This window comes from Falco rusticolus, chromosome 5 (assembly GCF_015220075.1).
Source record: "Falco rusticolus isolate bFalRus1 chromosome 5, bFalRus1.pri, whole genome shotgun sequence".
Classification (NCBI taxonomy): Eukaryota; Metazoa; Chordata; class Aves; order Falconiformes; family Falconidae; genus Falco; species Falco rusticolus.
The window spans coordinates 55,930,090-55,947,969 of NC_051191.1; the positions used below are offsets into that span (position 1 = coordinate 55,930,090).

The 17,880-nt window shown below is 46.8% G+C and overlaps 1 protein-coding gene across 3 annotated transcripts in view; it reads right to left on the reverse strand.

Annotated features, from left to right (window-relative positions):
* Nucleotides 1-11,147: 11,147 nt before the first annotated feature.
* Nucleotides 11,148-17,880, reverse strand: part of EP300 (E1A binding protein p300) — a 65,805-nt gene continuing 59,072 nt past the window's right edge. For 2 of the 3 annotated variants that reach the window (XM_037390577.1, XM_037390579.1), the window contains 3 exons: nucleotides 17,021-17,182; nucleotides 16,290-16,571; nucleotides 11,148-14,940 (listed from right to left, as the gene is read on the reverse strand). In XM_037390577.1, the coding sequence (XP_037246474.1) occupies nucleotides 12,712-14,940; nucleotides 16,290-16,571; nucleotides 17,021-17,182 (2,673 nt within the window). In that variant the 3' untranslated portion in view covers nucleotides 11,148-12,711. The remainder of the gene's footprint in view (nucleotides 14,941-16,289; nucleotides 16,572-17,020; nucleotides 17,183-17,880) is intronic. The other variant, XM_037390578.1, reaches the window with a different exon arrangement.

Here is a 17,880-nt window from a genome sequence, read left to right on the forward strand (position 1 = left end):
ACAGGTCAGTGAAGTATTACTTGAAGTAGTTCAGCACTAACTAGCTCTGAAAACATAGCTAGACTCCTTTAAGTACTATTGGCTCAACTAGAGCTTATTTGAATGCTCTGTTATACACCCAAGCCTCCGTCACCCTGGCTCAAAGGACACCACCATACACATCAAGCAGACTATACAAAGCAACTGATACGCCAACAATTTATTGGCACAATCCAGACAAGCCCAGGCTACCAGAAACGTAGCATACATTTTCCTTAGATACTAAGATAGACTAAGAGTTCAACGTGCCAGTAGTAGCTTAATCCCTGGCTAGCTATTGATTTGCGTCTTCCATTTAAGGGGATACAAGTAGACTCCTACTTGCAGATTCCTGCTTTGTGTCTACCCTTATCAGAAGGCACCATCCAAAGGACCTTACAGTGAGTTACGAAGTTAAGCAAAAGATCCTCACTCATCTCTTTGTGCTAGCTTGTCCCATCTAACTCGCATAAACTTTAAAGGCTCAGAGGTTGTTTATGATTTCCATTCTTAAGGAGACAGATAGGTTAAAAAAAATTCTACTTCCTGAGCCATCCACTAGTTCTCCATCTCCTTCCAAGAGATGTTCTCGTCCTGCAAATGTTGACCACCTCTATATAACCACTCCTCCACTTACCCTGGCAAGATTTGCCCACCTGACAATGTGTCATATGGTTCAGGACATTCTTCATGGTTCGGCAATGAGGGAGGTTGCACTGTCGCACCTCCCCGTTGGCCTGTTCTCGCCGCTGACACTTATGAGCGTGCAAGAGGAGAACGAGTTGCTGCTGAATGAGTTTGCGTTTTTCTGGATCCGCTGTTGGTGCTCCAGACCCCATTCCTTGAGAAGCTGCTGGCCCCATCCCAGCTTGCTGAACTTGGGGAGCCTGCTGTTGGCCCTGGAGAAAGTGGAAAGGAAATTCCCAGAATTAAATCTATTTTTGAGAATAATCCGTTCAGCAAGTAAACAGCAACAACAAAAATCGAAGAAGAGAAACAACTACTACATTCTGTGATTAAGGGAACAGCCCACCTATCTGTAGTTCTGGATGACTCATTAAACATACCCCTTAGTAACCGTACTGGCAATAATTATCTTGCTAGCCACAATTTCCTCCCCATATCACTCTCCTGGTCCTAGCTCTTGCCTTATCAAAGACCAGCAGAACTTTGCACAGGCTTACAAGTTAATTTGTGGTGCTAGACCAACCAGAAAATATTAATAGCACTTTGACCTCAAATCTCCTCCTCATTCTGGAGCCTCAAAAGTTACATTAATGGAAGTAAGCACCTTTTAGAGTGAATGGTTTTCCCTCTATTTCATCATAAGGTGCCCCAACTTGACTGCTCCTACAAAAGCAGAACAAAGGGGAAGTTCTGGGAACCTTTTTCCATCAGGAAACTTGCATGTAGGCATTCAAAGCAAGCATCTCCTAGTCTCTCCTAGAGATGAAGCACAACGTCAGTTCTACAGCACGTATTGTCCTGATGTCAACATCTAGTACTACTCCTGTACTTCTGTTTACTTCTTCAGACTCCTTTGCATATTTCTTCCAGGTGACATTTGAGGATTACTCAGCACAGAAGAGGGGCTTCAGAGACTCTGTGTTGCTTGCATCACTTCAGTTCAACAGCCTTCAGTTTCTAACAGACTCTTCACAGAGGATTTTAGAGGATGTTTCTGGAGAGCTCCAGATTTTTCGGGCTCAGCTACCTGCATTTCTAAACCACAGCTCTCCTGTAGCTTTTCAATACCAGTACTAGCCTTCCATTTTACAAGGAGACTTCACCAATTACTCAGTCTCCTCAGGGTTTGTAGACGTTCCAATATGACTGTAACTTCCTTATTTGCAGCCTGTCATTCTAAACGACAACTGAGATAGTAGCAACTTTTTATTCCTAGGTTCTGCTGGGTAGCAGCTCAACTACAGAAGAGTTACATGCTCTGTTCTGAATACAAGCTTGACAGCTAGGGTTCTGAACAGCAAGTTTTGGCTGCCTCTTTATTGGTTCATAACAACCAACTAGAGTTCCAACTTGCTAGTTTTCCAATGTTCATGCTCAGCTTAAAGAAATCAAGTAAAACTCACAGAACTGAGCTCTTTTTAATTCAAAGGTACAGAATTTACCTGGAAATAGGTTTTCAGTAGAGCTATTAAGATCAAGAGATTGGGCCTCCTGGGGTGTGGGGTGGAATGTGAAGCAGGGACAAACACAAGCTATATTCAGAAACGTTAATTTGGTCCCCCCCCCCCCCCCAAAAAAAAAAAAAAAAAAAAAGCAAGCATGTAGAGGGAAAAGAGGTAGGACATGTTGCATGTCATACCCCTAACCGATTTAAGCTTCTAAAATAATGCAAAAACAAACATAGCAACACCAAAGCGTATTGTTACACTTTGGTTTACTACAACATTTCTGGAGACACCTTTCATTGCACTTACCATGTTAGGCATTCCTGCCCCAGGAACTGGCTTCTTGTCCATTGGAAACTGTGGTAAGCTATTCTGCAGTCCAGCTTTATTTTGCATCTGAGGCCCAAGTCCACTGGCTCCAATCTGCTGCCCAGTATTCTGACTATATGGCTGGCCATAAGGGCTAGGGTTGCTCATCATTCCCATCTAGGAATTAAAATGTTAAGATGTCCAAGTAAGATAGCTTAAGTTCACAATGGAAAAGGTGAATGAATACTTCAGAGAAGCAAGAGCCATCACAGCCACGAACCAGAACGGCAATGCAATACTGACCCACATGCTTCCCCTGCTCCTTTATGTGCCTGTATTTACCCATCACACAACCTGACAGTTCCTCAGTGAAGGCTACTTACCAACTTTGAGGTCAGCCATCAGAATTGGCCTGATTATTTCTTTATAAAAGATTTTGTTCAACAGATTTCTCATTTCAGCTTTCCCAATCATTAATTTGTACCATGGGCTATGTAACTCACAAGTTTGGAAGAACTTTTCTGCTCCCTACATCTGTGCAGACTCCAAACAGAGACAAATACCACCTTCATTTATATCAGCAGGGTTTACCCCAAAAACCTCCGACCCAACTGTCAGCCCTCCCACAGCTCATCTCCAGACAGCCATGACAATGCATGTCTGCATTTCCAGTACACAACCATTTTCTATTTAAGAATACACCATAGGCAAAGGTAACACCACACAGTCACACAGCAACTCATTTGCAGTGAGCAGTACTAGAGGTCAAAGGAGATGGTAGGAAGGAACTCTACAAACAAAAGAAAGCTATTGAACCACTCATCCACAGGGGAAGCAGATCCATATTTCATATGAGCTATATGTGTATTAAACAGTTTTAGCATACCAGAATATACCATTTGTTGCCTTGGAATGCCCCAGAACAGCTATGAACTTTTGTAATCAGAAAATGGCTGAGTTTAACAGGGAGGGGAAATGCATTAGTCTCACTCTCTTGCACCCCCACCCACCCATGCCCCAGCATTAACACATTAAAAACCTCTGTATGGCTATATAGGTGCCTGACAAATACCACGAGTACCAGAGAGCAGCCTAGAAGCCTCTGTCATGGCAGAGCAATGCACGATCCAAGGAAGAATCTTTAAAGGCTTTAAAACAAAGCACTTGTTTTATTGCACAGCTGATCATCACAGGGTGGATGTAGAGACCACATTCCTGAATTTCCCTTCAAAACAGACACAAGAGAACAAGCGTGCCATAGGTACCCACTCTGAATCACTGGGGAGCCATTTATATTCAGCTTCACTTCCCCTCCCCACCCCACCCAGCATCCATCCCACCCTCACCACCCCAGTCATTTTGAGAAGAGGCATCTCTGGGCTGGCAGCTTTGGGGCCCCTGTTCTACACCAATGTCACCATCTGCAGACCACTGCCAGAAAGGCAGCGATGAAGTCCTGCTGCCTGAGCATGATCCTGCAGGACATTCATATCGGTCTCGTCTGCTGCTTTAATCACGGTCTTCCACCTTGTACAGAGAGTTGAAGCTGCAGGGTTGCTCCTAGTGACTCTAGATGAGCACAAGTGAGTTAGCTCATCTTGTCTTGCAGGTTGCAGAACCTGGGCTGGGCAGCATGTGCTGCAGGTTTCAGTGGCAACACTAAGCAAGGACAGAGACTTGTCTTGCCTGTGGGTTTGCATGACGCAGCGTAGACCACAGACTGGAAGCTGTTTGGGATACCAACTTAAAAAGCAAGTCCTGATCTTTGGCTGGACAGAGATATAATCTCCACTGCAGCTGTGATCAAAGCAAATGAAATTCCTCACTTCAGCACAGTACTGATCTAGCGCCACAGTGGGTAGCTAGTGCCTCTGTGATGACCTGTTGTCAGCTCTCCTTCCCCCAGAAGAACCTTTCAGATCTTCTTACAACAGAAAAGAAAATGTGCTGCTCCGTGAAACAAGCAGGCTGCATGAGTTGAGTAGGGACGGGCATCCTTTTCCTCCCCCACACCCCCTCACAAGCCCCTATAATACCTTTTCAGGTAAGACACAGCACATGATCCACAGTCTTGGGAGACAAACAGCATGGGTTACAGTAGGCGGACTAAAATACCTACCCCAAGGGTTTTCTTTAGAGAAACTTGAAGTTACTGACCTGCTGCCAGAAAAGCAGAACACACTTGCACAGGAAGAACACAGGATTCCCTGACCACTGCTGTTGCTCTCGCTGCTATCTCAAGAAAGCACAGGAAAAGCTGAAAGGACCTTCAGCTTAGGGAGCTGGGATTGCTACGAGCAGAAAATGGGCCCCTAGCTTCCAGTGCTGTGTTTGCAGACCCCACTCCTGCCCCACAGCCTGTACAGGCCACAGGTTGACTCTGTGCCCACTACCCCTGGCAGTAGTGCAGAGGGCTGGGCCCTGACTTACCAGTGTCATTTCCCAGCCAAAATTTAACATCCAAGCCCTGCCTTGCAGCTCCTTTCTGTATCAGCCCAGGGATGCCCCTACCTCTGAGCCCTTGCTTCATCAGCCCCAGGGTTGCAGGCTGCTGTGACATCCTCCACAGGGTATGTAGCTGTACCTGCATTCTTTCCCCACTTTAGAGAGGCTACAGCAATGGTGTGGGGCAACAAAGACAACAAAAAGCAAAAGTGAAGAAGGAAACAAACCTAAGTGAAGGACTCCTCACTTTTGTGGGCAGCGGAAGCTATGCCCTTCCAGCCAGAGGAGCAGGGTTGGCAAAGAGCTTTTTTCTTGTGATACCACCATCACTGCCTTCCAATTCCTGCTGTTGCCCTGGTGCCCACAGTGAACAGGGAGAAGCAAAGGACCCACTGACAGAGCTTGTGATTGCATCCCACATCGCTCTGCGCTCCCAAGATATGCCAGAGCCTGCCACCACCCAGCACACCTGGGGAAAACAACAGTCTGAGCCGTGCCAACCTCACCAGGAGCTATGAAGGGCTTCAGAGATGGTGCCAATAGCAATTCCTCCACCTTCCCTAAATCCACAACACTCCCTACAACAGGGAGTGTAGATAGGAGCTGTGGCTAATTGCCCATCACCCACAGCACCAGTTACAGAACAGGTTTCCCTTTCAAACACCCACTATGTGCAGGATCCCTGCTGGGGAGTTACAGCCAAGCTCCTGTTCTAAGGCAACTCAAGCAAATCATCAGCTCTCCATTTTTCTAAAGGAAGTGCCAGATCGAAGGCAGGCAGGCAAGTGCCAATGCATACAACACGCCTGCAAGGCTGACGGAGCAGCTGAGTGGCTTTTCAACCACGATGCAGGCACAGATGCTGCTGAAACCGCTGCAGATGGAGCCCATTGTGCTCTCACACTTTCAGGGGCTGGGCTAGGCTCTGTCTCTGGCTGGCATCTACAGCACGTGATCTGTTTTGACAAGCCAAGGGAGGAAATGGCTCCTTGTGCAAAATGACAGTTACCCAAGGGTTGTGTTGTACCCAGACAGCTGCTAAGAGGGTTTGTAAAAACAAACATTCCCCAGCCAGGGCAGCATATGGCTGTTCTTCAAAGAAAAGCTCATTTTAAGGGTAGGAGGCCTCTTCACACACTTGAGCAGAACCAGTCATTAGGAGCAGATTCTTCTGACTGCTGCTGTTTTTCAACACAGGACCTACCCCAGATTCTTCAGAGAGGCTGGGCCAGAGTCCTTGAGTTTGGTTGGAGCTGGGAGCAGCACAGTCAAGGACATGGTGTCTGTAAAAAGACCCTCTTGGAAACAGGAGATGGAGCTTCTTGCAGAGGAACTAAATGTGTATCAAACACTGGAAGCAGCACTGGAAAAGGAAGCAGAAGCTGGAATGGCTGTCACTGTCGGCTCATGTACCTCCCAAGAGAGCAGCTAACAGACACAGGGGTTTGCAAAGTGGGGGTGCGCAGAGGGGGTCGGGGTCCCTGTGCTCAGGAATGATGGTGATGTGCCAAGTGGCGTGGTCTCCCACAGACACTGGAACAGCTCTCCCTTTAATGTCAGAGCCTCCACCCAGGCTGAGCTCTCCTGTGGGAGGGTATGGCATTGTGAGTCTTGTGCTGCAGGGAGTGTTTGAGGCTTTCTGCTTTGGCTGAGGCTGTGGCAGAACAGGATCTTCTTGGAGACCCTAAAGTTTTGAGGGCCCGAACCCCCATCCGTGCTGAAGGTGGAGCCTGTGCTCCATTGGGTTGGAAATCAGCGACACTCATGATGATGAAGGCTGGAAGCTTGTGACTTGTGGCACCAGGAGGACATCTGCTCTGCCTGCTCATTTACAGGACAAGAGAGTCAGTTCAGTGCCCTCACAGCAGATGTGAGGCTGGGAGCTGTGTCCAGTGAAACATCTGAACTGCCTGAGCCCGAGCCATGCAGCAGCAGCACGGGGAACTGGTGGGTGCTGGTAGCGAGAGACTCCCTGCTGCAGGGGTTGGAGACCACCTTCTACCAACCTGCCTAAGGAGATGTGCTGCTCGCTGGGTTCTCGGATCTGGGATGTTATGGAGAGGCTGCCAAGGCTTGTCCAGCCCTCACACCATTACCTCCCTGCTGCTGCTTTTCCATGTGGGCATTGATGATGCTGCCAGGGGAGACTCAGAGCGTATCAAGTATGACTTCTTGGCTGTAGATGAGTAGCTATGAGTATGGGGAACTCATATGAGTACGAGGGGGAATGGATGCAGCCTGCAGGTCAACAACTGGTTGTGCAGTTGTTGTCAATAGGGATTCAGCTTTTATGACCATGAGACCCTCTTCAAGGATCAAGGACTGCTATGATGACATGGGACCCACCTGACCAAGGGAACAAACACCATCTTTGCTAAGTGGATAAAAGCTGCCCAACCTGTGGTGAAGAACTTTAAAGTAGGGACAACAGGTGAGGGACAGAAGAACTGACGACTGAGTGAGGAAGTGATGGACTAGCTTGGCAAGCAAGGGTTGCAGTGTGATGCGGACAGGAGAAAAGCTGATACATGGCAGATGAGGGCCCAGCCCACATGTATGCATGAAAACAAGGATGTGCTGGGAGGACAGCATCCTAGGGACAGCTCTTGTAACTCTTCTGGGAAATCACCACATCTGGGTGCTTCCCTTAATTTCTTCGCTTTCAGCAACCCCAGCTCCCTGATGCCAGCGGGAATGTCTGGAGCAAGGGAGACACTCTCAGTGAAGCAGAATCAGGTTAGAGAACACTTAAACAAACTAGACATGGTCAGGGTCCATGGGACTTGACAGTTGCACACCCAGTGCTGAGGGAGCTGGCTGATGTTGTTGCAAGACTACTCTATTACTTTTAAAAGATCACAGTGACTGGGGGAAATTCCTGAGGAGTGGAAGAATGAGACTCCTGTCTTAAAGGAGGAGAACCCGAGGAACTACAGGCCAGTCATTCTCACATTAATCCTTGGGAAGGTGACAGAGTAAATCTTCCTAGAAACCATTTCCAAACACACTAAGGGCAAGGTGTAGTCACCATAGATTTATGAAGGGGAAATCACACTTAAGCAACCCAACAGCCTCATGTGACAAGACAAATGGCTTGGTGAATGACAGAACAGTGAAAGTTGTTTCTCTTGAATTTACTTATGGCTTTTGACACTCTCTGACAACTTCCTCACAAAGTTGAGGAAGTTTGGGCTAGGTAACCAGAGAGCAAAGTGGATGGAAATGTTGGGATCACTGGCACAAAGTCCAGTGGAGACAAGTCTCTAGTGACATACTCCAGGAGCTGGTACTGGGGACAATACTGTTTCACATCACCTCCGTTAGTGACCTGAATGATGGGGCAGAGTACATCCTCAGGAAGTTCACAGATGGTACAAACCTGAGAGGAGCGGCTGATACACCCAAGGGTTGTATGGCCATCTGGACAGACCTCAACAGGCTAAAGGAATGGGCTGACAGGAACTTTGTGAAATTCAACAAAGGGAAACGTAAAGTCTTGCACCTGAGAGGAACAACCCCACGCACTAGGACATGCTGGAAGGCAGCTTAGCAGAACAGAGCCTGGGCTCCTGGTGGCAAGTTGAACAGTATGCCAACAATGTGCCCCTGTGGCAAAGGTAGCCAACAGCCTCCTCAGATGTATTAGGAAGAGTATTGCCAGCAGGTGGAGGAAGGCGATCCTTCCCCTCAGCACTGGTGAGACACATCTGGAATGCTGTGTTCAGGTCTGGGCTCCCCAGTACAAGAAAGACATAGACATACCAGACAGAGTCCAGCAAAGAGTCACAAAAATGACGATGGAACTGGAGCATCTATATGAGAAGAAGTGAGACCTGGGCCTGTTGCAGCCTGGACAAGGGGATCTTATCCATGTGTATAGATACCTGGCAGGAGGGAGGTACACAAAGCGGCTGTGGCACCTCTGTCCTGGAGGTACTCATCTGGACAGGGCCCCACGCAAACTGCTTTGAGCAGGCAGGTGGACTAGATGATCTTGAGAGGCACCTGCCCACCTCAGCCTTCTATGCTTCTGTAATAACTAGTGACTGTATCTATGATGCTAGAATTAAAAAAAAAAAACCAAAAACAAACAGCAGTATAGACACAGTCACAGGATGATACTGCAGGCCCAGGGCTAAAAGCAATTCACCAGCAGCCAAGTCAAAGTAACCAGGAGCTGGTAAACCCATTTTTAGGAGTAACAAACAAGTACGCAACATACGTACAGAATTCCATAAACTGTAAATTTGTACATAACATGGAACAATGAACCAGGAAACAGCAAGGTGTTCCATTTTTCACAGCTGACCCCAAGACTGAGGGAGAAACCATAAATAAATACTCTTCCCTGTGACAGACTCACTGTAAGCTCTCCCCGCCTACAACTTCAGTCACTGACCCTAGGACTCAAGGGGGCAGTGGTAGGGGTAGACAGAAAAGTCCACATCACTGAACTGTGTATTATTTGACTATAAGCATTAGTGTCACTGTAACCAGACGATACATCTGATTGGATTATGAAAATTTCAGCTGTGAATTCTTTTTGCTGGTCCAGGAGTCTAACAAATCAGTGGGAAGTGAAACAACCTACTCTGATTGGCAAGAACACATGGTAGCACTACAGATGACATCCTAATTTTGTGCTGAAGTCCTAGGACTGCCCCAGTCAGCCTTAGTATTTCCCCAGCTGGTGGGTTCTGGTTCTCCAGATGAATTAGGAAAAGCAGAGGCTGAGAGATGCAGGGGAAAGAAACCCCATGCAGATTCAAGACCATTTATCATCTGCTCCACCTCAATAAAATGTTTGAACTTGGCTCCAAGACAGCATCTGCGAAGAGGGACAGAGCAGCTGTGCTGTCACACAAAACGTTTCATGGCATCATTAAGCAAGTTGCTATATTGGCGTTCAAAGTTGGAAGAGCCCTCTGAATCAAAGCTACTCTGGAAGGTCTCAAGGCTTCCCCACTTCAGCATGGGTCAGATGCTCCCATGCAATCTTGAAACAAATTCAAAACACATGTTGTGTGCTAACAGACACAGCAATGAAAACTGTTTTCTAAGCTGGGATACACAAGAAGCCCAAGTCTGATAGGTGGGCAAACTTTACACTTCACCAGCCAGGTGGTCAGAATGAACTTCATTTATACTCCATCCTAAGAATACCCCCTTGGCTGAAAGCAGAACTACGCTTTGCTTAAGGGGCGGGGTAAGGAAGAGGAAAGCTTGCCATGATTGGCATGAAGAACACAAATTAAGCCATCCTAGGCTGCTGCCCTGGCATTCAACACATGTTTTTTTGTTTTCTGCTCTCCTTCAGAGCAGGTCTACAGCAGTCTCTCCTAAAGCAGACAAGGCAGTTGCAGGCTTGGTGCAGAGCTGGCCTGCGCCATGCAGGGGCGATCAGTATGAGGATTACTCAAGGGAGAATACCAAGGGACAGGGCTGCTTTCCTTCAGCAAGATGGTGTAAAGTTCCTGGGAGGCTTAAAGGCTTGCTACCACCCCCACCCCCCCCCCCCTTTTTTTTTTTTAATACAAGATTCATTTTGTCCTGCCTGTGTTTATACCCAAATACCAAGCGTTTCGCTGTCCCATTTCCTAACAACCTCTAACATCCGTTCACACTGCAGTGCACCGTTACTTCTGTTGGGCACTTGGCTGAGGCACCCATCCATTCAGGTTCCCCCTCCACCTTCCACCACTGGTTTCCCGAGGGCAGCTTGCTCACCTTGGCTGTCTGGGATTTGTGGATATGCTGACAGAACTTAGCTGGTGTTATGCAGATGTTGTGCTCTGGTCACATCTGGGTCTTTCAGGTGTGTAATGCCCTGGTGCCAGTTATTCCCTAGGCAGCCAGCACCGTATATACATGCACAGAATAAGGCTGTAACTTGGGAAGCCCTCAATGGACTGGCCGCACATGTGGTACCAAGCCAGCACAAAACACGCAACACATTCTTACACGATGGGATTAACTCCATGTGCACGCAGCTACAGGCAGCACACAACTGGGTTTACTACACACGTGCTCCACAGCTGAAGCATTCCTGTTCAGGAAATCCCCCAAATAAATATATACTATACAGTAACTGACCACACATCCCCTTTGTCTGGCAGATCACCAGATTCAACACAGGGTGATGGGGCACCCACACACCCCCTCTGCGCAGTGTCTAGGGGACATCTGCACAAGCTTACCTTGTGCTCACGCTTCCGTGCCAAAAGCTGTACAATATATTCCAAGTGAAATAGGATCTTTTAATATCACATATCCAAACAATAGTTCTCATTTCAAAATGCAAAATAGGTCCTTTGAAGATCAGCTGCTCCCAGAGTGCATCAGCAGAGTGGGGTACAGCTGACTGGCACAACTGTTGAGGTCAGACCTCATTTCTTTGGTAAGATACATGCCGGGAACAAACGCGAATGCAGAGCTGTACCAAAAGTGTCCATGTAGAAGAGTAATTATTACTCCACATCCCTTATTAGAGATTTGCGTTTTAAAACAGTCATATACATTAAATAGCTCTCCATCTAACTAGCAAACATTTGAAGTAGCGTGTATTCTGCCACTCCCACCATTTTAAGAACAAGCAACGTATGTGGGAGAGAAGGGAAACATTAAAAAACAGGCTGTCTGTCTCACACAGTTTATTTAACAATAGGTAATAAGAAATCAATTTTTAACAGTCTATACAGTGATCGAAAGTTCATATTTATAAGTAATCAACTTTAATTGCATGATTTACAACATTTGAGGGTTTTTTGCTTTCTATTTTCAAGTTTTACAGAAAGTGGAAGAGGGTGGGAAAGGGGCATGGGAGAGAGAAAGCAAGCATAAAGAGGAAACCCCAGGGACTTTTTCTCAGGTTAAAATCATCCCGTTGGAATTGTTTCTTACCCTCTTTTTTATGTTTTTTCATTTGTTAGATGTAAAAATAACAAAAAAAATTCTTTCAAGAAAACAGAAACCACAATATATATACTACAACCATTTGGCAGCTGCCCCTGTGTATTTGCAAAAATGTTGTCTTCTCTCTACATGTACAAATTATTTTAATACTTGAAGTTTTTTTAAGCTCAGACTCTTGTATAGAAAATTCTTGGAGGACAAAAGTAGACTTCAGGAGGGGACCGAGTTATTTAATATTTTTACATTTTTCAAAGAATTGACATATTTCCACCAAAGAGGAAAAGATCGGTATTTATTTTTATATATATATATTTATATATGTAATGTATTTTTAAAGCAACATTAACCCCTTTTGTCCTCCGGTTTTAGGAAAAGGTTCTCCTGTTGTTTTTTTGTTTGTTTGTTTGTTTTTTTTTGTTGGTTTTTTTTTTTTTGCAGTGACATGAAGAAAAACCAGAATAGGGAAAATGTTTACCATCTGCCTCAGTAAATAATAACTATCAATATTACATATTTTCATTAATTTAAAAAAAAAAATAAACCTATTGGAGGCATGAGTAGGGCATCCTTTGGTGAACAGCCAAAAGACCACCCTTTTCCTCCCACCTCCCCAAGCACACAAGAAAAAAAAACCAAGAAAAAGGACTGGTTGTGATTCCAGCCATAACAAAAATATATTCTTTGTACTCTACTGTCCCTCAGGTTCATTGTTGGTTTGTTTTTAAAACCACAAACTACTGCTGCAGAGTTCAGATGTGTTCCAGGGAAAAATGTTGTTTTAGCTAAGAAAGATTCAAAAAAATTTGTCTTCAGTACAAAAAGTCTTGAGAAAATAAGTTTTTTTCTTTTCTTTTTTTTTTTATTTTTTTTTTGCTCCCAAAATGCTACAACGTGTCTAGTGTATGTCTAGTGTACTCTGTGAAAGGTTTGAATTCAAGTCTGAGTTCTCAGAGCTGAGCCCCAGTTCCGTGGCGCTTGTACCATGGAGGCCTGCCATGCCAGGATTGCTAGCAAGCTGGGAAAGCATTGCACTCTGGTCCGGGCTGGCAAAGTGCCCTTGATCCATGGGGTTAGCCTGGGCGGCTACCAGTCCTGGATGTGGGGAGCTGGTCTGCGGGGAGACGTGGTGCGGAGAAGGCTGAGGTTGCATCCGAGGGGACGGGCTGGAATGGGGGGGCTGGGACTGGGGCCGCGGTGAGGGTACAGGCTGCGGAGATCGCACTTGATTGGTGAGCGATGAAGGGAGCTGCTGGCCCTGTAGGTGCGGGGACTGGGCCTGATTGGGGAGCATGTGCTGCTGGGGGCTCATAGGGTTGGGCTGAGCTGGGGACCCCATCTGCTGCTGAAGTAGCCTCTGCTGGAAAGCCTGCTGCAAACTGGCTCCTGTCTCTGCACTCATCGCCTGTGGAAGCTGGCTTATTTGTCCCATGTTTCCTTGCTGCATCTGCTGCATGTGATGCTGCATTCGCTGCTGCTGCTGCTGGGGATACCCGACGCCCTGGGGCTGCTGAAACTGGTTGTGGTTGGCCATCCCCGCCCCCAGTGCTGGTCCTGCTCCCTGCTGCTGCTGCTGCTGCTGGTGGCGCTGCTGTTCAATCATCTGGTGTCGCCTCATCAGGAGGTCTCGGAACTGGGGAGCCATCCCCGAGTGATTCATATTCATCTGCTGCGTCTGAGGATTCATCCCAGCCATGGCCTGCTGCGGCTGCTGCTGCGGCTGCTGCTGTGGCATGCTGGGCCTCTGCACTCCTGCTTGCATGGGGTTCATGTTCTGCATGGCTGGGCTGGGATGCACCCCTCCCTGCTGCCCTTGCATGGCCTGCTGTGGCTGGAGACCTGGCTGACCCTGAGGGATGCCAGGCTGACCCGTCATGCCCTGGGGGTTCTGGGACCCCGCGTACTTGGCAGCCCGCTGCTTGATGAAAGCGGCCAGCAGCTGAGGATTGGAGTGAAGGATGTTAAGCACCTGTTGCTGCTGCATGGGTGAGCTGGGAGACCTGAGAGTCCGCAGCAGGTTTTGTAAGGCTGCCTGGGGCAGAGGTGGTTGCTTGGGCTGAGCAGCACCAGGTACCTGACCCATCCCTGGCTGAGGTGCCATATTCATCGGCTGACCTGGCTGGGCTACTGACATCATGGATGGCCTCTGCATTCCCGGCTGCAGCTGAGCTTGGGGTAAGCCCCCCTGCACCCACGGTGGCTGCTGCTGGATTCCTGCTGGCCCCATTCCTTGATCTATATGACCACCAGGACCTCTGCCGATTTGTGGAGGGTTCATTCCCATAGGTGGCATCTGGGGCATCTGGTGCTGAATCGGCCTTTGGAAGATCTGAACCTGTGCCATCTGACGCTGGGTCTCTGCTGCCCGCTGGATCTGCATGGCCATTTCCACTGCTGCTGGAGGAGGACCCTGAACCGGTGGTTGAGGTGGCTGAGGTGGTGTTGGAGGAGTCACCTGGCCACCTGCCTTGCCTTGGGACACAGCGCTGGGGGGCTGAGTTCTCGGCATGGTGTAGGGTGGCATACTGTTGGGAGGTGCAGGTTGAGGCTGCGAGGCAGGCTGGGGTGGAGGCTGGGGTTGCGGGGTTTGTGGTGTTGGGGGCTGCTGGCCTGTTGGAGTTGTTGGAGTGGCTGGTGTGGGCGAGGGCAATCCTTGCTGCTGGCCCACCACACCAGTCCGCTGCATACTTGCCATCCTCCTTCGGAGCATCTGCGCCTGTTGCAGGCGGTGCTGAAGCTGTTGTTGACGGAGCTTGTGTTTAATGTTGAGGCAGAAGGGCACGGGGCACTTGTTCTCCTGGCAGTGCTTTGCATGGTAGCAGCAGAGCGCAATGAGTTGCTTGCAGATGGGGCACCCTCCGTTGGTTTTGCGTTTGCAGCCTTTGGTGTGTTGGACAACCCGTTTCATCTTCTGACAGGATGGCAGTGAGCAGTTGGCATTACGACACTGGCAGGCATGGACCAGAGACTGGATACAGCGCTGAATGCTCAGGCGGCGGGAATCACCGGGGCTCTGAGTGGTTGCAGTCTGCTGGTTGTTGCTCTCATCGTCTAGACCAAGGCCTAATTTTTCCATCTTGTGGTCATGGTTTTTAGTGTTATAGCAGGTGATGCACAGGTCATAATCCTGGAAGGACAACAAAGAAAAAGTTATCAGTGTTCCTGAAACTCCATAAAACAAATAAATAACGTCATGCCACCTCAACAAATTACTCCCAGTCTGTTCCAGGCAAATTGTTGCTCCAGGAAAAAAGTCAATCTTTCATGCCATGTTGAGGTACTAGAGGAGGAATAAGTCCAATTTCTAGACAGGGAAAGCATGTAGGTGTAAGCGTGTCTGAAATCTACACAAATATATATAGCTTGAAAAACAAGTTTGCTCTGAGCTAATAAATCACACGTTATTCAGCTGGGCCAGAAAAATCCCTTTCGTTCCCAATAGCAAAGGAGGCAAAAAATAAAAGGCAAAGAACAAACAGCTGCCCATCTGCTGCTGCTTCAAAAGAAGGGAGCAAGAGTGGCAGGAGGGGTACCAATTTTCAAAGAAGGCAGTCGAACAAAAGCTGCATTTTTACTTTTTAGGTGAATTAAACTGCAGAGTGTGCCGACAGAAGATTAGAACAGCATTTACATTCTGTGAAAGCAGCAGCACACTAATTTGGGCTCAATAATTGATCTTTAGGAAAAAGATCCAAGTCCTCAGGATTCATTAATCCATTGGAAATCTAGAATTTATTTTCTGGTATATATGAAGAAATGGGAGCATCAAATTTTAAACACAGCTTTTCAGAACTGAATCTGAGACAATCAATTACTTCCAGCAGGCTAAAAAATTACATTACAAGTCAGACTCAAGATTAGTCCAGCTTCTGGAGGGCACAGCATTGACCCAGACCACTGGACTCAATCTTCACACACACTGCTATTGCAAACACTTCTGAAGACAACTGCAGGATTCTACAGAGAGACAACGTGGCAGTGGAAGAGTCACCCACACACAGGAATCTGCCTTCTACCATAGCAAAACCTCTATTCAGTAAACCAATGGAGAGCCCTATTTACAGAAATATTGCAGCACAACACTTCTGACTCTGAAAGAAGAAAGGATGCATTGCTCTTCAGGAAAAAAAAAAACCAAAAAAACCCCAAAAAATCAGCTGATCCTACCATTACAGCTCAAGCACTTGCTACAGTTCCCAACTGCTTAAGCAGCAGCACCTTAAATGAACTACAGAAAATATAATTCTAATTCAGCTCTCCACAGCTTGAAAGCAGAAGACAAAACTCACACCATGCAGCAAATTAGTAGAATCCCTTGTTAAGGAAAACACTTCCTCTGCTTCCTTTCTGAACTGCCAGAGAATAAGCTGTACAGATCTTTCTCCATCAGTTAATACTAAGAAATCAGTTAAGGTAAAGAGCACACTGAGCACAAAGTTTTGGGGACACAAGCAGGGAAAACTTCACCAAGCATACCTCACAAACAGTGCAGTGCCATCTGGTCTCCACGTGATGCTTGCACTCATTGCAGGTGTAAACAAAGCGGTCTTGGCTCTGGGTATGCAGTTCCACCAACATGCACATGGTTGACCACTGAGCCCTTCGTAGTGAGGAGAACTCCAGGTGCTTGTCTCTAGCAAGTGTTAGGAAAGCATCACGTCCATCCATCAGGTCACATGGAATGAGCGGGTCAGGCTCAACGATGGGGGGCAGGGAGTTGGCTGCAGGGCCAGCAATGAGACGGATGACAAAGAAGACCTGAAAAATAGAAAGACTTAATAAGCCAGCACTTATCAAGATGTTTTAGTTGCCAAACTTCACTACACAGAACATACAGTTTGAGGATCAACTAACACTTGAGTGGTGTTCCACCAAGGTGGTGTGCTTTTAAGGACTGGGAAATTTCAAATGTCTGGGTGCCCTGCAGGTTCACCTTCTTTGGCAGCATTAGGTAACAAACACCAGACTGAACAGTAACAGTAAAGCTGTTGCGACAGCCTAGACTGTTCAGAAGTTGTGTATGAGCACAGTTGTACTTATCCCCACTGCCCCTGCAGCAAAGAGCACCCAGACTTACTTGCACTTGTCTGGGATGCTGCTTAATTCTCTAGCCAAACCTGTTTAATTTACAGGGTACGACCCCGACGTATCAAAGCTTCATATGCCTCTCAAGTAAAATACATATTTTTCATTCTATCCACTCTTACCTCCTTGTGCTTCTCCATAGTGGCATACAGCTTTTGGGAGAGGTCATTGGACACATTGGGCATGCCAGGCTTTTTCTTATTGCCACGACTCAAGCTGCTCTTGTTCTTACTTGTCTTCTTATTGTTCTTCTTTTTGGCATTTTTGCTGTCTCCCTTGCTCACCTATTAATTTTAAAGGCATTTTATGTCAGGTATCTAAGACATACCACATCAGAATTTCATTACTTTCACATCTTCTACAACTGCAGGACAAAACACGCTTCACAATAATTCACTATGAAGACACTTACCAGAGCCCCCTGAAACATGAAATTAATTCCATTAGAATCACTCCAGAAGATATCAATATCAGCAATACATAGTTCTAAAAATATTAAAAGCATAAACGCTCAGGAGACGCAAGGGAAACATTATTTACGTAAGCCTGTTTGTCTGCTACAGTCGAACACTGAAGAACCTCTTGGATAATCACAAAAGATCGCTTCTCAATGCAATTCAAAACTAAAAATAACTGAAAAGTAGAACTGATATTGCACTAACCAGAGGTAAGAAAGACTTAATCCACCTTGATTTAGTTTGTTACAGCTCTGTGACACATTTGTTTTTATTTTTTAGACTGCATTAAACTGATTTTTCTATGAAGCTGTTTTTCTGAGTTCAAAAGGCATCAGCAGTGCAATTTCTAGTATGCACCTTCCTCCTGTCATATCCTGCAACAGTTGAACAGAAGGGTCAGCTTAATTTCAATCCAAATCAATTAGCAATGAATGATTTATTCCTCTGTGCATCTCAGAGGGCCCTCAAAACACTACAGCGTATGATGATCAAGGATCAAAGCCATTCTTACCTAAATAAGCATT